Raw genomic sequence first — 26,198 nt, 5'->3', positions numbered from 1 at the left:
TTCAATGGGCCTGCAACATGAGGAGACTCGAGAGAACAGACAATCAAATTACAATCATTTAAACCGTGATGTGTATTTCTCAATGAGCTCTGCTTTAGGTGGACATGGAACAGAGGCAATGTTGGGTGGCAATGCAGTTGTCCCCTGCACAGGTTCGTTCACAACTCCATGTATGTGCCTATCTAGGACATCAACAATAAGTCTCTCAATAAACTAATATTGCATATCCTCAAACTCTGGTTTGATCACCCATTGTTTACTTCTTTTAGTGAAGGCCTTATTGTAGCGAAGCGTCCCTAAAGTTCCGGTCGTCCTACTTTGTTGACGGCCAACATTATGGTTATGTGCCAAGACCGCTAGAAGAGTCCGATTTATCATGCCCTCCATGCCAAAATGCAATCGTTTTGGCCTGTACTTTAGGCACATATTGTGGAACACCTCCAAATCTCCTGTGTGGCAGAATTCCGTGAGTCCCCTCAAATCTCTTGTTATAGTTTTATCAAATACAATCTTTTCAATGGCTTTGTGAGTGGGTGATGAAGGAATCAACCACTTCTTCTTCCGTGCCTCCTCTGTGGACAAATGGCCATGTTCACAATTGTGGAAATGTTGGTTTGTGGTCCAGCGTTGAATGTTGCTACAGTGTAGCATTACTGACCGCCATTTTTCCAGTAGAATTTCCAACGACCCTTCCCATGTTTTTGAGCTCCACCAAAGATGGTTGCTGATTGACTTGGACCACTGTGAAATACCTTGCATATCTTTTTTTTTACCTGCAGCCGACATTTTTTTATTGATTGTTTTTGCAAGATGCCATACGTCAAATTGGTGATTTATATTTTTGTACTCTTCTCTCATTGTCTTGGCAATTGAAACGTGTCTGTCCGTGGCTATCAGGTCGATCACCATTCCCCGCGATTGTAGTTCTTGCAATGATGCTACAAAGCCAACTTTCTCCATGGCCACTGAGGATGTACTTTGTGACACCTGCACGACCACCGAACTCACAATTTTCTTACTTTCCATGTCCTGAAAGTGGTAGGTGCAGTACTTGGCTGAAAATCCTGGGCTGTCGCACTGTCCATCACCGGCTAGCCTGAACCGTTTGCCCGCGAATGTACTTTCAATAGACATTTTTTCCATTCGCCAAGCTTCGCTAATGGCTGGAAATAGATAATCGGTTTGGTATTTGTAGAACTGAGTTTTCGCAATGAAATGGATTCCAACAAACTGAAAGAAATACTGTAACTTTTTAAAACTTGAACCACTAAAAAGTGCGGCCGCTGCACAAAGTAGATTGCCTGATGGCAGTTGCCCCAGCATGGGTTGTGCAGACCATGAGAACGGATGATATTGTGTACAGGTGGCATGTATTTTAAGGTTAGTGCCTCGAATTGCACGAGTCACATTAATCAATGGCTCCCCACATACTTCCCCACCAACCGAATGCCCACATTTCATCATCATAATAATATCTATCAAACAACTATCGAATACAATGAATTTGGCCTCTTTCCTTATACTGTCACTCTGCATCCCAGCTGGTTCGGCCTGTAACGTTGAGGACATGTCACTCACATGAAAGGTACAATCTCTGATATCGTCTTCCGCTATGTTCAGTGATATTGATGGTGTTTCATTGTCGTCCATTTCATTCTCTTCCATTGCAACATCTGTTCCTTCTCCGGCGATGGGAGAATAAAACAATTTCTTCAACTTTCTCGCGGTCTTAGTTTTTGCGGGTGTGGATTCTGTGAATTGATCTCCGACTGCATCCGAACTACCAGGAGGACATTCACTATCAATGGCTGGTGGTGGTATAGCTCCGTTGTCAATCACTTCATATTCTTCCCATTGGCACGATGCATCTCCAGTCTCAAGTCCCTGCCAAAAGGTTTGACAAGCAACATCTCTCGTTCGCTTCACTGTCTGTGTAGATCTAGTTCGTACACCCACTCGCAACTAGAGGACAGATTGGAAAGGGATGTTCAGTTTAAACACAATACAGTATTGAACTATTAACAGTGAAAAACAACATAATATAGTGACCAGGACACTAACCTTCTTTTGCTTTCTTTTCTTTGAAACTTTCTTGCCTCGAACTTCAACATCTGGACGCTGTTGCTCCGACTCGTGTGTGCATGTCTCCACTTCCTCTTGCGCTGCAACGACTATATTTTCATGATAAGCACATCCATCACGCACTGACGCTCCATCGACTCCCTGAAACATAGAACTTTCATTAGTATGTATAATAATATTGAAAACACAAAATGTACTTGGGGACCAATACCCAGGTACATCTCAATAGCAAAACACGAATGAACGCATTGTGTAGAACATTCAAACGACAATTATTCACGCATTGTTGATCTAGTTAGATGGAACTGTCAAGATCCATACCTCGGGCTCCGCATAGACTTCCATTGATGATATTATTGAAGATGACGCTTCAGCAACTCCCTGAAACACAGTAATTGCATTAGTATGGTTTTCTATTTTGTTAAAAAGAACATAAACTTTGTGCAGGCGTCAACGGCTCATCTAAATAGACCTGCACAAATGATCAGTTGTCTAAAATAAATAATGGATATCTAAATATGATTCGATTTGCTCGATCGTTGGAAGTGTCACCACCCAGAGATCCGCATCAACTACTAGGGGCGATGTTCTTGTAGAAGAAGCTCCGTCATCTCCCTGAAACATAGTACTTGCGTTAATAAAGAAGGAAGTATAGCGGATGTAATCACGTCATATGATCTCGCTTGATCGAACTGTCAGTATCCATACCTCGAAATGCATAAGAACATCAAGGGACGCTGTAACTGCGGTGCACACTTCTGCAAGCTGTTGCGCCGACCCGTAACTGCATGCTCCCCCTTCTTCTTGGACTAATGCTCCATCGACTCCCTGAAACATAGGACTTTCATTAGTAATGAACACAATATTGAAAAAAGAAGACACATAGGAGGGCGACGACAGAAGGACATATCAATGGCTAAAAACGAAAGAAACATTGTGTGTAACAATCACGCTACAAGAATGCAAGATCTGATGATCTTCATCGATGTAATTGTCCGGAAACGTACCTCGAGCATCTGAGTGACATCAACGGTTGTCGTCAATGCGTTGGACTCCTCAGCATCTCCCTGAAAGACAGTACTTGCATTATTTTGGATAACAATAATTATAACTGAAAACAAAGACTAGAGGACGAGTACTATGGTGTACCATTAGGTAAAATAATTACACGATAAATTAAAACTACTGATTTACATGCCTAAAACAAGTCAGTGGCAGAATAGCTAAGTAAGATTACCCGATAGGCGCTTGAAGTGGCTGATGACTGCAATAACGACACGGATGGAGAATCTTCCGCCTTCATATTGAGTGGATACATAAATGGGGAAATTATTGTTAGCTAATGCTGCACACTACCGCAAGGCCGAGAGCTAAATCCGTAAACTTGACTCACCAGTGGAGGGATGTAGACGAATAGAGTGGGAATAGCGGTTGAGAGCAATTTTCGCGTCGCTCGCGGTGTTTTCTTCTTTATTAGCAATGATGTGGAGTACATGTCTGAGCTAAAGTGCCTGCTGCAGATGCGGTATCGATCACCCCTCTTGTCCGCAAAGACTTCTAGGACTCTACTTTCAAGCTCAGACGGTGGATATCCGCAATATCGGACCCATTCTCTTATCTGATCTATTGTCTTAGGGAAAACATGCATTATAGTACCTTCAGATTTATTATGGGTCTTCGAAGGGCAACCGCCAATGGAACAGGCAGGCATTGTGGAAAGTTCTGAAAAGTAAAGATCAACAATTCTCATGAATACCAATGTGTTAAAAAATTAAATGACACATAAAAGGTTCAATGCAAGGTTCGTTTTGGTTCTTGGAACTATACACGTTATTCACATGCGGATAAGTATTTGAATAACTTTAAAAAAATAGAAAAATAATTTGACTAAACTCAGAACATGTGACTAGTTCCTTGCATGTACTGTCGTGAACGAAAAGAACACATGGATGCAATTTGATGACTACTAGCAAATAGATATAAATTAAAAAATTGGACGCAAAATGATTATGGTACATGGCCTTACCTTGACGAACAAACAGTTAGATGCAGGGATCAGAGTAGTTTCTTGTCGTAGAACAGGGAGCAGTTCACAGGTTGCAAACTGACGAGTTTGCTCGAAGTGGTCACGGAAGTTCACAGAGACGAAGAGCAGATAACCTGCACCTTCACGGGTTGACTAGCAAAGCGCAAAGAAGTTCTCATTAGAAATATGAAGTGGGTTATAAAGAATTCGAAACAGGGGTGTGTTTGTGAATGAATGACGTGTATATGTCGTGGCATTATGCGGTTTGCAGGGGGGCGTCCAGCGTGAGGGGGGATGCTTGGCAGGAGACACAGGGTCTGGAGGTAGACATGGGAACAACAACCCATGCTCTATAGACCACTTTGAAGTGTACATGGTCTTTGGCACCTCTTGGCCTTTATCGCTCCCTGACAGCTCCACTTGCCAGTGCAAGTACCCCGGTGCGAACTGCCTTTGATAGGGCGGGGGGGTGGATTGGGGCGGTGGTCGTGCAGACAAGACTCGTTTGCCGCAGGGCCTCACCAAGGAGAGGCCATCTAACTGCATGTAAGAGGCAGGCTGCAGGATCTAGTACTTGGAAGGCAGGGGGGTGAGTTTATAAATACCTCACCCTCCCAGGAGAATATATGGGTGCAGTTCACCGGAGACCCTGGATGCCTAGGCAGTTAGTCAGCAGCAGGCTGGCCTGTGGTGGCAAGGCGGCACGGGCCAGAGGGGGTCATCTCTGTACCCGGTGCCCAAAAGGATGATTTATTATGATCAACCATATTGATTATTTACCTATAACCATGTTTTGTATCAATAAAATCCAACGGCCTTTTATTGCCAACGCTTGAACAAAGTGGTGTGGTAAGTATTTTTGGGGGAGGAGGCAAGGCCGGGAGGCTCGATGCCAACCCGCAAAATAACATATGTATGTCTGCTGCATATGGGTTCAACGGTTATGTGGATTGAAGGTGTGCGGCCAGCGTGAGGGAGGATGCTGGCCGGAGACATGTGGTGTGACAAGACCGGGCACAGGAAGACTATTCAATGGAGACACACTAGATTCATTTAAAAAATCAAAACAACCATTGTTAAAATATATGTTGGGTTTTATTTTAGATCTTAATTTCAATTGAACATAAATAATAAACATTACACATTGTAAAGTTCCGGTTGCAGCACATCCAGGGAAAATCCGCGGTATTGTCCACTGTTGCTGGGGAAATGTTGTCTAATGGCAAGTACCACACAGGCAGGTATTACTCTCCGAACGCGGTGTCCGAGCCTCCCGTGAAGCCACCAAGTGAAGCAACGATAGGCCACCAGCCTGTACCACCTGTGAAAAAGAAAGATGCAAACTGTATTAAAATGACAAAACTTTCTTATCAATGTCGATTGAGGTAAAAAATGTCATTCTGCTTTGAAAAAAATTCTATCTAGAAAATGCACAATATGGAACCAATTTACATGCGTTCGAATGATATGTAGATGTAATCTTATATGTGGGAGACGACCATGAAATAGTAGTGGCATCACTGACATCACAACCAGAGTATACTTACTCGTTACTCGGATTATGCGGACGAACAGTGCCGCGAAGTTCGTGCATAAGCACCATCATCATCCTCAACACGGTCCGTGAGAGGCAGGCTTCCCTGAACTCTGGCAGCTCGGTGATGCATTGCGGACTTGGCTCGCCTTCCGAAATGTAGGCCAAGCACCCGGAATTTTCACGGCAGCAGCAGTTCTCCTCCTCAGTTGGCATTAGCTCGCACCGATTACACGTGCACCAGGTGGAGACGCCGTCCATGCGACATGGTCCAGGCTCTTCATCCGTTGACTGGTCCTCCCAACTGCCGTCCGAATCCCCATCGTTTTCGCGTGCTTGCCTTTCCAGTAGTTCCTCCTCGGTGTACTCGGGCTCGTACATATACGGCATTATTGAAGCCATTGTGTGGTAAAGAAAGTAAAATAATTTACAGAGATGGTACAGGTGTTCACAAGGCCTAGAAGCGGCGAAGGTAGCTGACCAGAGCACAGAAACGAGTCACAGAATACTCAAAGTAACACAGAGAGAGGAATGGAATCGAAAATCTGCTGCTGTGTGTTGTGTAACGGTGTGTTTATACTTATTGAGGAAAGAGGCGTCCTGCCATCTCCATGGCGACACTTCATTAGCTGAGGCGCAGCGAATGTTGACACGAAACGTGCTTTGGCGTTGGGAAATGGGCGGTACGCGTCTGCTGATGTCAGGCTCAGGGGCGGGGGATTTGATTTAGTGCCGCAAACGCAGGTGAGCCAGGTCGATGGGGGGAAATGATAGGATTATCACAAAATGGCGGCTGATTTCGAGTGTGTTAATGGACGAAAAGTCGGGTAAGGTCCATAGGAAAGTTTTCTACGATCTACCGATTTATGCTTAAAAACAAAAAACACATGGCCGAACCGTAGGGACAATAAAAAAAAAGTCCCGGAACTATCCTTTAAACACAAATACCCTATGTTTCCAGCGATACAAACAGACGATCCCGTTATTGCGGAACTAACCTCTCCCATGCCCATGAGAGGTAAAGTATCCAGACTCTACACCATGGTTCAAACTAGATCCACCCCAGCATTCACCAAACTGAAACATGCATGGGAAGATCTCGGGCTGGAAATGACCGACGAACGCTGGGCCCATATGTGAGCACGCATACACAGGGTATCCTTCAACTCCTGCTTCAAACTAATTAAGTTTAAGGTACTCCATAGGTATCACTATACCCTGAGCAGAATTCATCACATGCTTGATGACCACTCCCCAAGATGCCCCAGATGTGGCTATGATACTGCCGACTACATTCACATGATCTGATCCTGTCCCCGTCTCACCTAGTTCTGGAATTCGGTATGCGCTACCATGTCAACTATTCTCGGGCACCCTATCATCCCATCCCAAATGAGATGCCTCTTCCACGACTTCCCCGAACTCCTTTGAGACTCCAAAAAACTGGCCGGGCTCTGCATGTTACTCGCAGTACGGTCCATTCTACTCTGCTGGCTTCAGCCCACACCACCCACTCATGCACAGTGGCGGTCACTTGGGCTTCAGACACCGAAGAATCCTGGTCTCTACTGCAGCCCACTCACTCAAGACCGTGAGTTATTTGGCTCAAGTTTCGATCCTATATGTCCGCTTACTGCATCAGATACTGCAACTCCAGCTCCCACCCCCTCCCACCCCAGTTCCCCTCCCTGAACTGCTGTCTCCCTAATCCCGCACCCACTCTGCATGCACCTCCCAAGTGAACAATCAACCTGTAAACTGAATCTGTATACCTGTATTACCTGTACCTCTAATGTATTGCATCTGCCTTATATGTTGCTTGCCTATGTCTGTGTTGCCAAGCTAAATAAATAAAAGTTTAAAAAAATAAGAACAATGTGCTTTGAACCGGGGCCTCAAGCATGTGAGTCTTGATCCCCACACAATCGACAGAAGGTGTGATGGGTTTTTTGGTGGTGTCAAAACCGCCATTTAGAAGTCATAGCCAACTAATAAGGTCAAAAAGTGAGGAATCACTATTGTGACAATGTTAAACACACGTTAATGAAGACTAATGGTGCGACAGTGACAAGATCACCTGTGTCTCACTAGCAGAGGAGGGGTTTAGACTCTGAGAACACGGGAGCTACCTGCTACATGATGTGAACCCAGGAGGTGGTAAAAAGGAAGATCTACCAGAGATCACTCAGCCCTTCCCCTAAAATGACCCAGCGTAACAGCTATATACAGAAGTAGCCTTAAGACTCTATGATAGTTAGAGCAAGGGAGATGTTTTTCATTGGTGGAAAAAGAAAGGCTTAGACCCAAGGCCATTCAAACCCAGTGAAAACCCAAAGGAAATAGACCCCAGATTCATTTTTGACATGGATGCCTTTTCGCATTGTTAGACACACAGCTCTAGGATTGGAGAAACTACGCATATTGGATGTGCAAGCTCTGGAATGGACAAAGACCAGGATCAAAGCAGACATCTTACAGAAAACAGCCAAATCCCAGGAAGTGATGCTTGTGAACAGCATGGTGGTGGCAACAGTGGGAAGAGAAAACTCAAACAAACAGGGAATTGGATTCCAAATGGCAGATCGGTTTCTTGAAACCTGCGGACATGTGGGCCAGGGCATCGCCCAATACACATAATGAAAGGATACACACCTGTAGAATAGTGCAAACATTGGCCCCACAAATGGGGGGTAATAGGACACTATTAGCCCACAGGCAAGGACAACGTGAAAATGGGGAAATGGTCCAACAAATTCGATCCTTCATTTTTTTCAATCACAGTATCAGAACTGTATGAAGAGGCAGAAGCCACCACACTTGTGATTGTAAAGACTGTTCCAGAGAGGGATTGAAGAAGGCCAAGTAGTGACAGCGAGACAAGGAGAATAAATTCAGGAATACAGAATTTGCGTTGCAAGCCAAAAAAGCCAACAAGTACAAGGGAGACTGAGGAGGAGATTGGGCAAGTTAAGCCTGAGCTTTATGGAGGCAAGATTGAAAGGACAGGCTAGAATAGGGTGCCAGCGGAGCTCCTTAGACCAAAGGCTGGCAGAGAGCAATGCTTGACGATAGCATTTTTTGTGCGATTGCATCAAAGTATTACATGGGGCAAGAGGGGTCTACTATAGCAGTTGTGAGGTTGTTGCCTAAAAGGTATTCCCTATGGAAAGAGGCGTCCAATACAGAGCTTGGTCTGGTAGCAGGTGAGGCAATCACCTCATCATACAATTCAGAATCAAGACAAAACGCATGTGAGGAACTCATGGTGACAACAAGACAGACAGACACGAGTGATCACAGTGCAAGGGTGTTTATTGAACAATGAAAGTAGTATGCAAGTTTTAAAAACGCCTAATATAAACCCAAATCTAAGATAGGGACGGGTGTCGACCATCAAATGATAAATAAGGCAGCCCTAGTTGTGTCGTGTCAAAATAAAAGGGCCTATACTAAGAAAACCTATTGCCAATTCCTTACGCTAAATACAAAAGGGTGTGGGGTTAAGTTTCAAGAAAAAGGAGTGTTCTCAAATGATAAGTCAGGAGGTGGTAGCCTGGGTCTCCCTTCCCCACGTTTTGAGCACAGGGTAAGGTGGAGTTGGTGGAGCAAAGTACAGTCTCTGGCTTCTCTAGCACGAGACGACAGTTTCAATGACAGGACCGTCGATGGCCAAGTCTCGATCACTTAGAAAGTCTCTTGCCCTCGGGCCTCATGTGTTCAGATGATCAAAAAACAAAAGTTCCTTTAACAAATGAATGTTCTTTATCAAAGTTACATATGGGTGATGGTTTCACACCTGGTTCCCCCTCTTCTGGGCTGACCCTTCTCAATTGTATTCAAACGTTCAAAATAGGTTTATTGCCTCACCCCTTGGATCTCTCTCGGCCGGGCTTGGATCTCTCTCTACTTTAACGGGAGTCAATTCCCTTGGTTTCTCAATGCTCACTTTCGCTATGGGATTCACTTCCCACTTCTTTCACAGTGCTTGTAGATCAAAGTCTCTCAATTGTACAGGGATTTTGCTTGACCCTCTGTATGACCACTTTGACCTATTTTGCCAGCCCTCCTACAGCCTTCTGGTACTGGTAGTTTCTCTCACATGGGGCTCGACCAGAGTCTCTCGAATTAGCACCCACATGGTGCCGCTTTCCTTCTGCAGCAGCTCTCCCCTTCACACTTTTAACAGTTCATTCAAGGTTCAATAGCTTTGGTTCTAAACATTCCACTTTGCAATTCTCACTCATCACAGCTCGGTTCTTATCGGCTCTCCCTTCGACTCACCGGTTGTAAGGAACTGCTGGACTGCTGGGTTTCTTTGGAGTCAAGGCCGGTACCACGGGCACAGGAGTTTCCCTCGCTCTGGCCATTGCCATAGGTTTGCCCCGTATACAGTTGACATCTGCTGCAGGACACTTGTGCTATTGTTCGCGGTCTTAGATTCTCCTCCACGAAGGTTCAACGGGCCTGGGACGAAAAGGATAAGGTTGCGTCTCTCCTAGTCACCCTTTCGCTTCCCGCCGTCTTTTTCCTTCTCTTGAACTTCCGCCTGTTAGCCGTCCTAACGTGCTATCTGCCATGTTTGCCTCTCTCTTACTGTGCTCTTTGGCTCCACCATTTATCCCTGTGGGGAAGGGAAAGGGTTGTCAGGTGTGTGTGATTCTGATCAATTGCCTGACCCTGGTAATGGGACATGTCCGGTAAACGGCTCTAGTGGTAGTCCATTGTATTGTGCGAAAGTGTTCACGGCAGAAAAAGGGGGGGCAGTGGTTTGGAATGTTCTACATGAGAGGATGGGAAAAGGTGTTGGAGGAAGGGGGATACCGTGTCTCAACCGTCGGTGTCCCACTCGCACTCCCTGAGGAACCCCCCCCCCCCCATCCAGGTGATCCTCCTTCACTGGTCCACCCCCAGGAACTGGATCCAATAGCGATAGCAGTGTCCTGGCCACCTGGATGACAGATCCCCCGGGACTAGCCAGGGAGACACCTTCAGGTTTCTCACACACAGTTCACACCAAAGACCAAAAACATCGCAAAAACAGAGACCAAGAATACAGTCGAACCATTGTTTAAGTGTGCAGGGAAACGTTCCTGTATCGCTGTGAGTGACTTGCAAATGCTCAGAAACTTTAAACTTTAAATGGGTAACAGACTTTGGTCCTTAAGATTAGGACCCTACACTGAACTTCCATTAGTCCCTCCTGCCTTTTATTAGTCTGCTTAGACGTGTCCTGTTGTGAGCTACTCTCCTATTCCTACCCCACCCTTGAGTGTGGGGATATGTGTATATCGAGCTTGGAACACTATTCAAGAGGAGAGGGTCTCCTGTAGAAAACTGACAAACTATCTCACATTTCCTTAGCCCCAAAGAAGGATCTTGGCTTAAGATCCGCCCTTGGAATTTTGGGGTTGATTGAAAAGGAGTAAACTGCTAGGCCTATTCTTTGCATTAACCCCTTAAGTGCCAAGGACGAGGTAGCTCGTCCTTGGGATTACCTCCCTGTTGGCAAGGATGAGATAACCCATCCTAGGCACTTAAGGGGTTAATGAAAGAGAAAACGTTAGAAGGCATTGTATGGTGATATACCAAAATCACCAAAAAAAGGCCTTGGCACTGGGGGAGAGGGGGGGGGGGCCCATGGCTGTTCCTTACTTTTCCTTTTTAATACTAGAATAAAACTACTGTTGAATGAAATACACGTTTGTCTGATTGTTCTGTTCCAACCTTCTCATGACAGAGGTCAATGAAACCTTACTTTAAACAATTGTTAGCAAAACAAGCAGCCCAAGAAACAAAACATACCTGTGTGATGCTGCTCAGAGCTTTATTGCCATTGGAACCACCGATCGAGAGGTACGTTCCACATAGACCATGAGCAGGTCTGACAATGGTAGGCAGTAAAGACGATACAGGTCTCTTCCCAGGCTGAATGTTGTTCCTCTATAATCAGAAAGATGGTGTAAGGTTGCACACAACAGACTAGTTTCATGAGTGTTGATCACAAGCCAGGATAAGCTCCTATGTAACAACCAATGGACAGTACAAATAGAAACCACCAAGTCACATGTATTTGATGACATAACCACAGGACTGATGCAAACGTTCAGTTTGCCAAATCTCACTTTACATCTAGACATACAGTAAATTGGCATGTTCCACATTAAAGCAACAGAAATGGTACATCTGGTATAGACCACCAACACCACCAGAAGAAACTTAGGTAAGGAGTGTGTGAGAAACCTGAATGTATTCTCCTACGTACTGCCCCGGGATCTTCCATTCAGGTGGCCAGGAAGGGCCATCACTTTTGGATCCCAACCCTGGGGGTTGTAAGGAAGTAATGGTGGCAACAGTAAAGACAGACACAAGTGATCACAGTTCAAGGGTGTTTATTAAACTGTATGTGCAGGTTGTAAAAACACCTATTCTAAATCTAAGATGGGAGCAAGCTACGACAGTCAAATAATAATATGGCAGTCCTACTGGCGTCCTGTCAAATAAAAGTGCATATACAAAAAATATATATTGCCAATCATTAGAGCTAAATACAAAAAGAGTGTGGGATAAGATTCACAAAAAAGAAAGAAGTGTTCACAAATGATAAGTCAGGATGTGGTAGTTGGGGGTCTCCCTTCCCCACGTTTTGAGCACGGGACAAGGTGGGACTCCTGAGCACAGCACACTCTCGAGCTTTCCCAGCACTAGATGACAGATCTGTTTTCAGCTATCAGGCTCTTCAGTGGTTAAGTCTCTTTTCTGCAAAAAGTCTCTTGCCTCTGAGGACCTGATGCATTCAAAATAAACAAAACGTTTCTTTTCAAATGTACGTTGGGTGATGACTTTTAACCCCTGGGTCCCCCTCTTGTGGGCTCAGACGCCTCTCTGAATATCAGCCTCCCTCCATCGGGTTCAATACAGCTTTTTCTTAAAACAATTTCACCTGTTGCTTTCACAAGCCTGAATGTCTTTTTAAACAGTTCACTGTGGACATCCCTTTGGTGGGTTCATTCCTGTGAACGCACTGTTCCTTGGGGCTGCAGGCATTCCATCGGCATCCCTCAGTTGGGTTCACTCTTGCACATTATACAGTTCTTTCTCTTTTGTTATTATGCGGGATTCACCTCCCTTAGTTTTTAAATTACGTGCAGGTCAAAGACTTTAGAGTGTACAGGGGTTTTTGCTAGACCCCTGTATGACCACTTTGAGCTTTTGCTTGTGGCTCTCCTAAGGCCTTCTGGTATCGGTAGTTTCAACAAATGCAGGATCAAACAGTCTCTCGAGTGAGCACTCACGTGGTGCCAGACCCCAATGCAGCTGGATTTCCCCTTAATGTTAACAGTTCTTTCAACTTCCCTTACTTTGCGATTTTCGTTCAAAACAGTTCAGTTTCTTATCGGCTCTCTCCTCGACTCACCAGCTGTGATGAAGCCCTTGGCTTTTTTGTACCTGTAGTCAAGGACGGTACCACAGTAGCAGGTGTCTCTCTCTGTCCTGCTTATCAGCATAGGCATGCTCCGGGTACCTTTGACATCTGCTACAACACACACTGGCTATTGTTCACGGTCTTACGATTCCTTCTACCGAGGCTTCGTGGGTCTGGGTCAGCAAAGGCAAGGTGGATTCTCTCCTTGTCACCCTCTCTATTCTCGCCACTTTTCTCCTCCTCTTGAACAGCCCTGTTTGGATAGCTGTCTCATCGGGCAGTCTGCCTTGCTTGACATGTGCTCTTGTGCTCCACCTTTTGTCCCTTTGGGGAAGGGAAAGGGCCATCAGGTGTGTGTGATTCTGGTCAATTGCCTGACTTTGCCTGACCCTTGTGCTGGGACATGTCAGGTAAATGGCTCTGGTGATAGTCTGTTGTTCGCTTTCGTGATGTGCGAAACAATTTGTGTCAGGAAGGGGAGTCGGGGGGGGGGGAGGGAGTCAGGTTTCTCACAGGGTGGATAATTGAGGAAAGATCACCAGAATGGAGGGTAGCAGGAGATTGGGAGGAGAATGCCTAAAGGCGAGACATGGGTTTTACCGCTTTCCCAATTGTACATCAGCATACTCTTCCTGAGCCTTTATCTGGATTTTCATTCTCAGCCCATCTCCCCCACCCGATTTCAAACATCTACTGGGACAGGGACACCATCCCTGACTGCCTTTCTGCTATCCAGTGCTGGTGCGACTCCAACGATCTTTACCTCAATGCCTGTAAAACTGAGATCCTTCCCATCGAGACCCCTGCTCCCTCTTCCTTCCCTTCACTCTGGCCTTGCTCTTTGGGCTCTCCCACTGCGCCTTCAATTGAAGCCAGAAACCTTGGGGTCATCTTCGTCTCCTCCATTTCCTTCCTCCCTCACACTCAGGACATTACCAAGAAATCCAACTACCAGCTCTTCCTTCTCAAAGGAAGTATACCTTTTCTCACTTTCCCTTAGAGGCTCATTGTTACTCAAGCCCTTGTTCTCTCTAGACTGGACTACTGTAATAGCCTCCTCCTGAACCGCCCTTCTTCTACTCTGCGCCCCCTCCACCTTATCCAGAATAGGGCAGCAAGACTTAACCTTGGCCTCAAGCCCAGTGACCGCATCTCTCCTGCACTGAACAGTCTTCACTTGCTACGGGTTGTTGCACGGATTAAATTCAAATCCCTCTGCATCATCCACACTAGCCTCAACTTTATCTCTCTAAATACTCTCCCCCTAGACCACTTTGCTCCTCTGGCACTAATGCGTTTTGCTAAGCAGAGGGTGGGGGTCGTTCACTTTCCTCTACTGGCTCCCTCCTCTGGAATAGCCTCCCTCCTCCCCCTGCGCCTTCAGCAGGATCTTCTCAAATTCCAGAAGCTCCTTAAGACTTTCCTCTTTTCCTACTCCTCCTCATCTTCTGCTAATCTCACGATTGCTGAATCAGTGTTCTTGCCCCTTATGAATCTTCGGGGCCTTGACCTCCCACACCAATTCCTCCTAGCTCCTGTCTTCCCATAGCACTTTGCATCTGCATGCCCTCCACTCTGGAGACACGCACTTACACCTCCCTTGGCCCAAGTCTTTTAGCACTCATTCTATCACTTCGTCCATGGTCCACCCATGGGCTCGGACAACCCAGCACTTGCCCCCTATTCCCTCTTCCTTTCTGAACTGCACATTCTGAATTACTCACAAGGCATAGTAGGTTCGTCCCCCTCACTCTCCCTCCTCTGCTCTTAAATATTATATTGTAATGCTTAATGTATTTCTCTCTCTCCTTCCTTCCCTGCCTGCCCTGTGGGCCCATTGAAACAGTATGTTCTTATTGTATAAGCTCCTAACAAGCAAACAATAAATAAAATAAATAAGGAAGAGGCAACCAAGAGTTATACATATTACCCATAGGAACAACACTGTGAGGAGGAAGATGCTGGGAGAGCCCTACTACACTCCACCTCTAGGCTGTCCCGTTAATAGAGTCAGGCAAGGTCAGGCACCTGACATTAACCATACACACCTGACTTCACTTGACTACCCATTAGGGTATAAAAGGTGTGGTTCTGCCAGACAAACCGAGAGCTGGGGTTGCTGGATGGATCGTGGAAGCCAACGAACATGAGGCTGCTGCAGCAGGAGGAGGAACCCGGAGGAGAACGGGATGCCAGGATGCTGACCCAGTGTGTCAGAGGGGGTGCAGAGTGGCGAGGGAGCCATGTCTCCATGGAGCCGGATGGGGGAAAGCTGTGACCTGTTGGCCGTATCCAGGCCAGTGCTCGTTCCGCTGGGATGTGTGTTGGTCCCAGGGATTTCCGAGGGGCAGGTGGTGAGAGTCAGTCTCAGTGTCTCTCTCTCTCTCTCTCTCTCTCCCCCTCTCTCTCTCTCCCTCTCTCTCTCTCTCCAGTGAAAGCGGCACGATAATTGAAAAACAAGAGAAAGTAAGAGAAAGAAAGTGTGCTAGCAGTGTCAAAGCAAAAAATGCAGAAACAGTGAATTGTGGAACGGAAAGAAAGGGTGCGAGCGACCCGTCCGAGAGAAGGAAAAGTGAGAAAGGTGTGGGCAGCACAAAGAAAACAGAAAAAGTGTGTAAGGCAGAGTAAAATAAGTGTGCAAGAGGCATGGACAGATGAAAAGTGGAAGAAAACAAATACAGAGTGCAATAGGAACAGGAAGGAAAAGGTGCCAGAAGAAAAGCAGAGAGTGTAAGAAGAGGGGCCAGAAATCAGAGTGGTCGTGCATGGGAAGAGCAGAAGCACAGTGTTCTCGAAAAAGTCTCTGATACTGCCTTGTGAAAGTACTGTGCTTTGAGAGGTACATCCCGACAAGGTGAACCTTTATGTGAACTTTTACTTGAGACAAGAGGGGCCTAGGCTTGGTGAAGGGAACACTGAGAGGCCTAAAGGAAATTGTGAAAGGAACTGTGAATCTTCATTTGAGACGAGAGGCCTAGACTTGGAGAAGAGAACCCTGAGAGACCTAAAAAGGAACTGTGTCTTTTCTTTTGGAACAAGAGGGGTCAAACCTTGGGGAAGGGAACCCCAAGAGACATGGTGTACTATATTCTTTTGGAACCAGAAGGGTCTGAGCTTTGGGAAGGGAACACTGCGAGACCCAGAGACATTGCAAACTATATTGACTTGCTGCAAGAGCCCTACCTACAAGATCCCAAGGGCACCTCCTTTTGCGTTGAACTATTTTTAAACTGGCAGAACCAAACCTGGCGATAAGGCTATCTGAAACCAGCCTTGGTTCACATTTGTTTTAAGAGTGAGGGCAAGCATAGGTTTTGACACAGACAGACTTTGGTTTTGGATTTACGGACAACAACAGCTTTTAAAAGCATCAGTTGAGGGCACAACCCCAATGAGTAAGCGCCAGTTAGGCATCACACCACCCCTACAAAGTTTTATAATAAAGGTTTTCAACCTGTTACTTTTGAGTCTGTCTCTCTCGATACCATGCCTGCTTCACAAGTGTTAAAACTGATTCTGATGTACAGTGAACCTTACCGGACTGAGCGTGGAGTGGTTGGCTGTGTCATTCTGCCACGAGAAGTCCATCATCTGACTGTTGAGGAGGATTCCAGATGGTGTCATTATTCCACTGCCAAAAGGACGATTCAAGGAGCTGCCAGAAGAAGAAAAAAAGAAAATCTACATTACCAATCCCACAAGCTCATTCAATAGAAGGCCACTCAATACCTAATATATATATATATATATAGGAAAACCATCCACCTTAATGCTTCTAATTAAGGCTTGGATGACAACAGAAACAGACTGGAAAATGCAAGGGCTGCTACACTGATAGCACTTAATAAAAAGTAGCTGCAACATGGGATTGTGCCATGTTGTTTCTGAGAAGAGAAATAAGTACAGCTTGTCTAGTGTGAGAAACGGGAGGGTATCCTCACTCCTGAACCCCCTGCATTCTCTTCTCAGGTGGCTAGTGAAAGGCAATCGCTCTTGGATCTTGACCCTGGGGGGTGGAGAAGCGAGGGAGGATCAACTGGGTGGAGCGTCCTTGGGGATTGGGGGTGGGGTGCACCCAGGCGAGACATGGTATCCCCTTTCCCTATTGCCAACCAACCTATCCTTTCCCCAACTTTTATGGGTTATTGTAAGCCAGTCCCGCCCCCTTAGTTCCCCTCATGTGACACTTGACAGTACCGAGACAAGGAAGAGGCAGCTGAGAGTGATGAACACTGTGCCATTTCACCACTTTAGTACTGGGATGAAGAAGATGCCTATAAAGTGTTGTGAAGGTCAGGCATGTCCCCATAACCATGGTCAGGCAACCTTAATTGAAGCACACCTGCAAACTGCTAAAGGGTTGCAGGTGTATACGATGGGAGGGAGAGAGCACAACAAGGAGAAGCAGCAGTGAAGCCTGTGCAATCAGCAGGGAACCTCATTGGGGGAGAGGTCAGCCGCTGCTGGAGGGAACTGCTGTGGCATGATCCGTTGTGTGCAGCATGTCGAGACGCTTGGGACTGCAGCGAGAAGTGGTTTTAGGAAGCGTAGCGTGGGAGATGGGGCTCCATGGAGCAGACTGACGGCAGAGAAGGGAGCAGTGTGGAGAGGCTGCCCATTTCCCTTTCAACCAAAGTGCTCCTGTATCAAGAAGCCGACACAGGAGTGTCTAAGGGGCAGAAATTGGACCCCCGACAGCCGAAACCGAAGTTTGTGTGCTCCGTGCTTCAGGGAAAGCTACCAAGGAGACCAGTCAGTTTCTATTAGATGAGAAACCCGGTGCACGCAAATGACTAAACATTTTCATTGTTGCAAAATACTTTGCATCAGAGTGGTCACGTGTCTTAAAGAAGAACATTTTCGAAAGTCTCTGCTCTGAGTACTGGGAAGTTCACTTAAAGTAAAACGCATGAATGTTACATACCCGGTTGAAGGGAAACTAAACCTTAAGTCAAACCAATGCCCACTGAATTCAGAACTGAATGGAACTGTATAATTAAGCAACACCACTGCATGTTGAATTCTGAATTGACTGAAAGCTAAACATGGCATGAATATACAGAGGAAAGGAGAATCAAAAGGAGAATCAAATACAATCTTGAAGTTAACCCTATTATATGACTAAAGGAAATTAAACTTTAGGGGCCAAGGAAATAAAGAGAACAGCCAAGTTGCCCACCTGTTTGTGATGATGAAATGCATGTTTTAGGGAAGGGAACCCTGAGACTTGAGGAACTACCATTTAGTGTCTTGAGCACGGAGCCTCAAGACCCTTTTGTGTTTTGAACTGTGTTGCTTGGAACTTGGGGAAGGGAGCCCCAAGGAGCCTTTAAAGCAGCTTTTACCTTGAACTTAAGAAAGGTAACTTTAAGACTTTTTGTGGAACTGTTTTAAACTTGGGGAAGGGAGCTGAAAGAAAGCTGCGAACTGGAAGAAGCTCATAACTTTATTTTGAACACTGTTTTTGGTTACTGACATTCCTACACATTGAATTGATTTAGTTTTGAGGGCAAGTATAGGTTTTGGACACAGACAGATTTTTTATTTGAACTACATGACTCAGACTTTACTTAGTTTTGTTTAGTTAGGGAAATCGCACCTTAGTATAGGGCAGGTCAGGCCTTCACCCATCCTGACATTTAAGTTAATAAAGTTACTTTGTTTGAACTCTGAACTTTGAATCTGTTGTCTGTGTCTTGCCTAATGATGCCTTCGCAGTAGGGTTGTATCAAGGCTCCAAGAAAGGTGTAAAGGGATTGGGGTAAGAACCACTACATACCCTTAGCACAGGACCGTACTGCTCGCCTTGATCAGAGTGTTAGGAAATCACAGGCCGTTTGACTTTGTGGGACGAATCATACAGCGGACAAAATCTATTCAATACTATAACATGCAGACTGTGACCTATCACAATTCACCCATTTCCTTATTCGGGGGTTCATTCCAAATTAACTGTACGAGAAACCACCACATGTGTATGCCATTCACAAAATGTTGGAAACCATTTTTTCAAGCCCTAAAATCAAATCCAGTGATTTCTCACTTGCTTTTTGTATGTTTTCTGTTTGAAACAAAATAACGTTCTCTGTTATAATACTTAAAATAAGTAGTGTTTTGGTCAAATATATTCTAGGTACAAAACCTTTAAATAACATTGAAAAGCGGGGCCATTTTACAGCCAAGCTGTCAAAGCCCAAGTAAAAGTAACACCTTTAGTTAAATTAGGACACTGTTCTATTTTGGTTTAAAGCACACTTTCTTTATTATTTGTGATCTACTTAGTTAGAAATATCAGATTTTACCTTTAATCATGTTTCCTGTAACATTGTGCGCAGGTGCCATTGATCAGAATTATATGGTGAAATCTGGAAAGACTAGGACAAATCCATTATTCCTTAGTTTTTGTTTGGGTAATTCTTACTCCCCATTTACCTGGTGACTGTTGACTTTTTGCAACCTTGTGAATGCCATAGGTCAAAATACCTCTGTGTCAAGAACCTACGTTTTAGCTTACCCGAGGTACCTGGAGTTGGGCAGCATACCCCATCTCAAAGTTAGGAGTTGTATAAGCAAGTCATGTGACCGAGGTCCCCACTTTCAGGACACCTATATATTGCCAATGGCACACAAAGGAAGGGAGTTAAACAGGATGTGTACTTCTGGCCAAGCATTCCAGAGCCTCTGGTACTACAGATACATTGGTCATAAAGATGCTAGTCACCTAACAACTGCAACAATGAAGTCATCAGGGCCCACAACCAAGACTTGGCTCGCTGCTGGTCCACTCTCCAGGGTGTAGAAGGTCATGTAGTGATCTGTAGGAAAGGACTGAGAGTCGTTGATTAACTGCCGCAGGAAGCTGGTCTCTGATTTGCTGCAGGGAACAGAAAGAGAAAAAGGAGTATGTGTCAGAATCGACAACTAAAGGAAGAAAGCACCTTAAGGCTGACTGTGGAGGAGGATTGGGAATGTTATATACTCCCCAGGCCTGGCACTGCAGTATTATAGAAACTAGGCCCTGTGACCTGCCATGTTTAAACAACGGCTTTTCCTTATGCAAGGTAGAGACTGTAGGATGTACTGCACATGTCTTTGCAATGAAAGCCTTTCGCCTAGGTAGTTGGAATGCTAACTTTCTCATCTATTTGACGCGTTTCTCTTTTGGCATATGCAAGCAGGAATTAAGCTCTCACTTTCTTAAGAAAAGAGGAACATGGGAGCAGAAGTCGTCATATTGCCAACACCCTTGCTCACCTCAAAGAGTATGGGAATTTTTAAGGAGTGTAGGTGAAAGTATACAGCAGACGGGTGAGTTTCTTTCTTCTTCTTTATTTAAGAGCTTATCTACGCCCCACTGGCTTCCTTCAAGTCAACTCTCTTTCTGTTACTCAGTGCTTCTAAAGATGCACATTCTAATGTTAGATGCATCTTGTTACCATTCTACCTGAAGTGCTCTACGTTTTAGCATTCCAGGCACAGATGTTACATAGCGCAGAATGTTACACATCCACCTTCTTTACAGATTTTTCTCATAACAGAAAACCCTTCATTCACAGGACTTTGAAATAGACAAAGTTAACTATGTACACTGACACAACCTATTTACAAATGGAGTTATTTAAAATTGGAATGAAGTCAAAGCGAACATGGTGAAGGTAACAACAATAGACTACAAGTGGTAATCATCAAACCTTGTTGTCCTTATATCCCTTCAGTGGTGGTGAAAGAAATCACTCTACATATTCCCTAATGTAAAATGGCATGCAACATTCTCCTCTTGGTCGACTTGTATCTTTACTGCTAGATGTAGTACTAAAGAATGATTCCTTTTCCATTGGTCAACACAACTGCAACACACACTTATTTTAGTTCCAAACTTTACCATCAAAAGTTCTGACAGCACCATGCAGCACCTTTATCACATTGATCGGTTCTGACCAACTCACCACACCTTCATTCCTCCCTTGAGGCAGTTTAATACACACTACAACACCTACTACAAACGTCCTCTCTTGCACAGCTTTCCAAGAATGAAAACACTTCTTGTTCTGTAATTGTTTCGTACTACTAATGTTATTTCTAATGTTCTGCAAATCCACGTTTCTCACATCTGCTCTACTAAGCCAAGGAGGACAAACTCTTGTATTGGGCTTCCTGCTCCTTAGCATCTCAAAGGGTGAACTGTAGTGAAATGAGGAGTGAACCTATACGCTACCACCACGTCATCTGCAGCTTTCCGCCAATCTCTCCTCTCAGCAATGGCCCCTCTGATGCTAACCTCAATGACACAATTAAACCTTTCTACCATCCCACTGGTTTCAAGACGATAGCTAGAACTTGTCTTATGCTGAATCCCATTGCTTTTTAAAAATGTTTCCATCTCCTCTGACACCGATTGCACACCATCATCTGTAATGATATGAGTAGCAAAGTAAATCAGGATGAGAGATCCACATACGGCTGTGTGGTTTTGGAACTATTTATTCTGATCTCAAAATCAATTTTTGCACAGATATATATATCTATACAAAACTTTCGATAAGCACGAAAGTGAAACGGACAGGAATGATGTTAAACATAGGAAGTACATATGTGTACCAACCTCTTGAATATCGAGGTAAAATTTCCAACAAAATGCACAAGATAAAACTGGCAATTCGGTAAAACAGAACTTGACAAAGTGCTACCCAGGGCTTTTATAGTCCGGGGCTGGCTAAAGGACAGTGTACACAACACTATATACAAAACATACAACAGGGGTTAAACAGTTGTGTCACAGATCATCGACACTGTAGTGTTTCAGCCATAGGGGGCTGGGTTGAAGCCCATTTTTGAGGTGGCCTTCATCAGGATAGACACGAAGTGTGGATCTGTCTGTGAGGGTTATCGTCAACCAAGAGTTTGGCGCCGTGGCTGTGCTAGCGAGTCCATTTTTAATGTAGGACTATCAAGTGAACAATGCACCGGACCGGGCAGGCCAGGGGTTCCTGAGTGGGAATCTTCTTCAGGATCCAGAATGTTACTTGTTGGCCTGGGAGGGTCTCAGAATCGGCGTGATGAGTCTAGTCCGATCTTGCTGCATCCACAGCATTATCTGTAATGAAACATGATTGATATCTGTACCTCTTGAATACCACATCTAGGACTTAAGCAATGTCCCTTGTACAAATATTATGTACCCATGATGTCTCCTCCCAATAGGACAACATGTCAACTAATACAATACAGTACTTTAAACCTGTTTGACTTCGCACCAGTCCCACAATGTCCAGACCTACCCGCTACCATGGAATTTCAGGAATGGACATTAATGTCATTGGCTCCACCCTCATGAAAGAGGTTTTGCCAGATTCTTCCCAGATATGACATTTTCTCCCCAACCTCTCCACTTGTACATCCATGCCTGGGCACCAATAATCTTGTCTCAACAACTGCTCAGTCTTTGTCATACTTTGATGGCCTTCATGTGCTGTAGCCAGTATTTTGTTTCTCACACCTTGAGTAGGAACTAGCTTGTCTCCCCTCATCAACATATCTCCCTCTTTCAGCTAAACTCATCAAATACTAGTCGCATGGCATCAGGTATATAGAACCATCTCTCCTTATTTCGTTGCTTTTCATTCTACTTTTAACACGCTCTTGGTGTCCCTCAATACCTCATCTTCTGACATGGCTTCCCGCCATTCTTCCTCTGACACCACATCCTGATTCATTTCAATTACCAACTGTTAATCATCTATGTCTTCATCGTTTGCACCTTGTTCCTCAACCACATTGGTCAATCGAGCCGAACAATCTTCAGCATTGTTTTTTTACTCCTGGTACATACTCTACCTCCCATACATAATCCTGAAGCCTGGTCACCCACTTCCTAATCCTGGAGGATACCTTGTCTAGACCATTGGTCGTTAACATTTCTTTTAAAGGCTTATGGTCCGAGCGAATCATCAATTTCATGCCCCACAAAACTGTCCGAAACGTATCTATTGGCCCATTTGACTGCTAACAACTTTCTCAATTGTTGAGTAATTTTTCTCTGCTTCGTTTAGCACTCGCGCAGCAAAAAACAAAGTAGATTTCTTACCTTTACACACTTGTGTTAGCACAGCTCCTAAACCTTGATTACTGGCATTGGTTGTTACTATAGATTTCCTACTGGGATCATAGCTATTGAAAGTTGGGGCTTTATTCAAAGCACCCTTGATAGCCCTAAATTCAGTTTCACACGTAGGATCCCATTGGAATTTGTCACCTTTCTTCACAAATTTCCTCATATTAATGGATTGTGTGGCTAACCCCGGAATACATTTTGAATAATACTCTGCCATTCCCAAAAAGGAAATTACCTGAGCCTTATCCGTGGGACTGGGAAAACCCAAAATAGTATTCACAAGTTTCAATTTGGATCTTATACCATTTTCAGAAATTTCATGTCCTAAATACTGAATTGTGGTTTTATGAAACATACACTTCTCTTTGCTAAAAGTCAAACCATGTTCCAGGAAAATATCAAGAACTTTCTTTAGTCTCTTATCATGCTCTTCCCTGGATTGGGCGCAAACTAGCACATCATCTTGAAAACATAGAACCCCCCCGGATGTCACTAAACATTTGATACATCAACCTCTGGAAGACCAAATCGGCAGACACTAAGCCAAAGGGCATACATTTACACTGGAATAGACCCTACGGTATAATGAATGCAGTGATATTCCTAGAATTTGGATGAACCATTTGATGGTAGGCTGATCTCAAATCTAGAGTGCTCATGATTTTGGACCCTTTTATTGTGCCTAACATTTCTGTAATATTTGTTAAAGGATGCCTATCGGTATAACTGAGTGATTCACCGACCTCAAATCAATGCAAAGTCTTAGTTTTCCATTGGGTTTGTTTACAACCACCAGGGGCGAAACCCATTCAGAGGACTCGGTCCTCTCAATGACACCATTCTTCTCCATTTCTTCAAGTTCATTTTTGACTTTGAGATTTATGGGACTAGGTCTAGCCTTTTGTACTACTGGAAGAAAGTCTGCTTTCATCCTAATTTTGTGCATGTCATTTTTTAAACAACCTAATCTGTCTTTAAAAACCTCATGAAATTCAACGTTTATCAAATCACCAACTGAGAATACACCCCCCACGCCCCCATTCATTCCATCAACTGCATACACCATCTTTTCAGCATTGGGATCAAATGTTATTCTTAGTCTCTTTTGATGAGACCAACTCAATAATGGAAGTGTACCTTTATCCACTACGTATACCTTTCCTTTGGCCATTCTATCTTGTATTGTGGCACAAAACCAACCTAGTTTAATATCCACCTCATCGAGATGAACTTTGAGTAATTTGCTTTCAACAATTTTCTTCAGCATTGAGGTTTATTTAGCACCCGAATCTATCACCATTTCAAATTCGACACCATTAATTTTTACTGTTGACATGGGTCGCTCTGCATCAGCATCTTAATCAATAAAGTTATATATTTCTTCTTCCTCCACAATACACACACTCTCTTCTGAGTCATCACATAGTTCGTCAACACACTCTACATTCTCTTTCTTTGTTTTGCAACAGTTTGTGAAATTACCCTTCCTATTACATCTCTTACAAATGGCCCTGACAGCAAGACATTTGACACTATTAGCAAAGAAATAAAAACTATTTCAACAGAAAAATACATTCCTATCTTCCCCCTACTCTCTTTTCTTTAAATCTAGATGCTTTCTTTTATTTTACAGACTTTTTCAGATCTGGTTGCTTGCTTTGTACAGCTAGAACCTCCATGACCTGTACATCATAACTTTTCTTGATATCACCTTCAGATCTCTTCTCTAATTCTCTTACACAATGATGGGTGTGCTCAACCTCCTTCACAACTCTAAGCACCTCCTGAGGAGGGGAGGATTGCTTTTAGACCATAAGGCCTCACGTACCTTACCATCAGCACACTCCAACGTGAACAGATCACAGAGTCGCTCATTGTGAGTGGTACCAAAACTCACAAGTAGTAGCTAAACCCCTCAAAGCAGTAATATTTTGCTCTACAGACTCTTGTTATCTGTTTTCTTTTAGCAACATGATATCTTTCTAGTATGATGCTTATGGATCTCTCAATGCTTGTCCAACATCAACATACATTTATCATATTCTGACATGCCATTGGACTCAGAGGATAGTTGAGGAAGATTCTCGAATTGTTACTCACATAATTTCCCAGGCAATGTAACAGTAAAGATTTCTTTCTCTCACTAGCACAATTCAGCCCATGTCCAGCCAACACAATGCTCAATACGGTTCTTCCACCTCTTCCAAGGAATACTGGGATCACCTTGGTTCTCTAAGAAATATCAGGGGCGGTACCCCTAACATGTTTGTCAATGAACTGTGGTATGCTTATAAAACGTTACATACCTAAATGCACTTCTAAAAGAATAGTTGTGCACCACTCTGGTATGTAGTCTCAAGCGTGGAAAGGAAATCTGATTTACATATATAACAGGTAGTTCTGGCTGATAAACAACAGGATGGGGCAGAGTATATAACATGTGACAGGCAGGTATGATTCTATACTACCAAAGGGTTCCTTAATTTTAAATGTGTTGCATCACCTGAAATAGAATTCAGCCGTTAATAAACATTAATATTGGAAGGACTTCTTATCAGCAATACTCTTCCACATTTGCATTGAACAAATATTACTTCATATGAAATAGAATGTTCCCAATGATAAACAATCAGGCTGGAAAGACTGCTTACCAACAACATATATTGGGTCTCATTACAAGTTAGGCGGTAAACCGCTGATTCTACCGGCGGGTTGACGCCGAACTCGTAACACTGTTCCGTCGCCTGATATCCCGGGGCCACCGGGTCATTACAAGTCCGGGGGGCCCTGGTTTTCAGGCAGCGGAAAGTGCAAGTCCTCATTGGAATGGGGACACGGAAGCACTGGCACTGTTGCCAACGGTGCCAGTGCTTCTGTGAAAAATTTGGTCCAGAGGGGCCGGTGCACCCGGCAGGTCAGACCTATGGGGCGCAACGGGCCCCCTGCAGGCATACTTGTAGTCTGGTGGTCCAGAAAGGGGGCCAGTACGCTGCTACCGGCACCCTTATTTCCGGAACGCAAG

General features: G+C 44.5%; 1 protein-coding gene across 2 annotated transcripts in view; it reads right to left on the bottom strand.

The window, feature by feature from the left end:
- GGT7 (gamma-glutamyltransferase 7) overlaps positions 1–26,198 on the bottom strand; it is a 1,549,331-nt gene that overhangs the window by 202,015 nt on the left and 1,321,118 nt on the right. The window contains exons 11-13 of one of the 2 annotated variants that reach the window (XM_069652281.1): positions 19,787–19,939; positions 16,603–16,720; positions 11,445–11,582 (exon numbers count right to left, since the gene is read on the bottom strand). In XM_069652281.1, coding sequence (XP_069508382.1) covers positions 11,445–11,582; positions 16,603–16,720; positions 19,787–19,939 — 409 coding nt within the window. The remainder of the gene's footprint in view (positions 1–11,444; positions 11,583–16,602; positions 16,721–19,786; positions 19,940–26,198) is intronic. The other variant, XM_069652282.1, reaches the window with a different exon arrangement.

This window comes from Ambystoma mexicanum, chromosome 3p (genome assembly GCF_040938575.1).
Source record: "Ambystoma mexicanum isolate Mex_15411 chromosome 3p, UKY_AmexF1_1, whole genome shotgun sequence".
NCBI lineage: Eukaryota > Metazoa > Chordata > Amphibia > Caudata > Ambystomatidae > Ambystoma > Ambystoma mexicanum.
The sequence above is the reverse complement of the archived record's forward strand: the minus strand, read 5'-3'. Positions and strand labels throughout refer to the sequence as shown.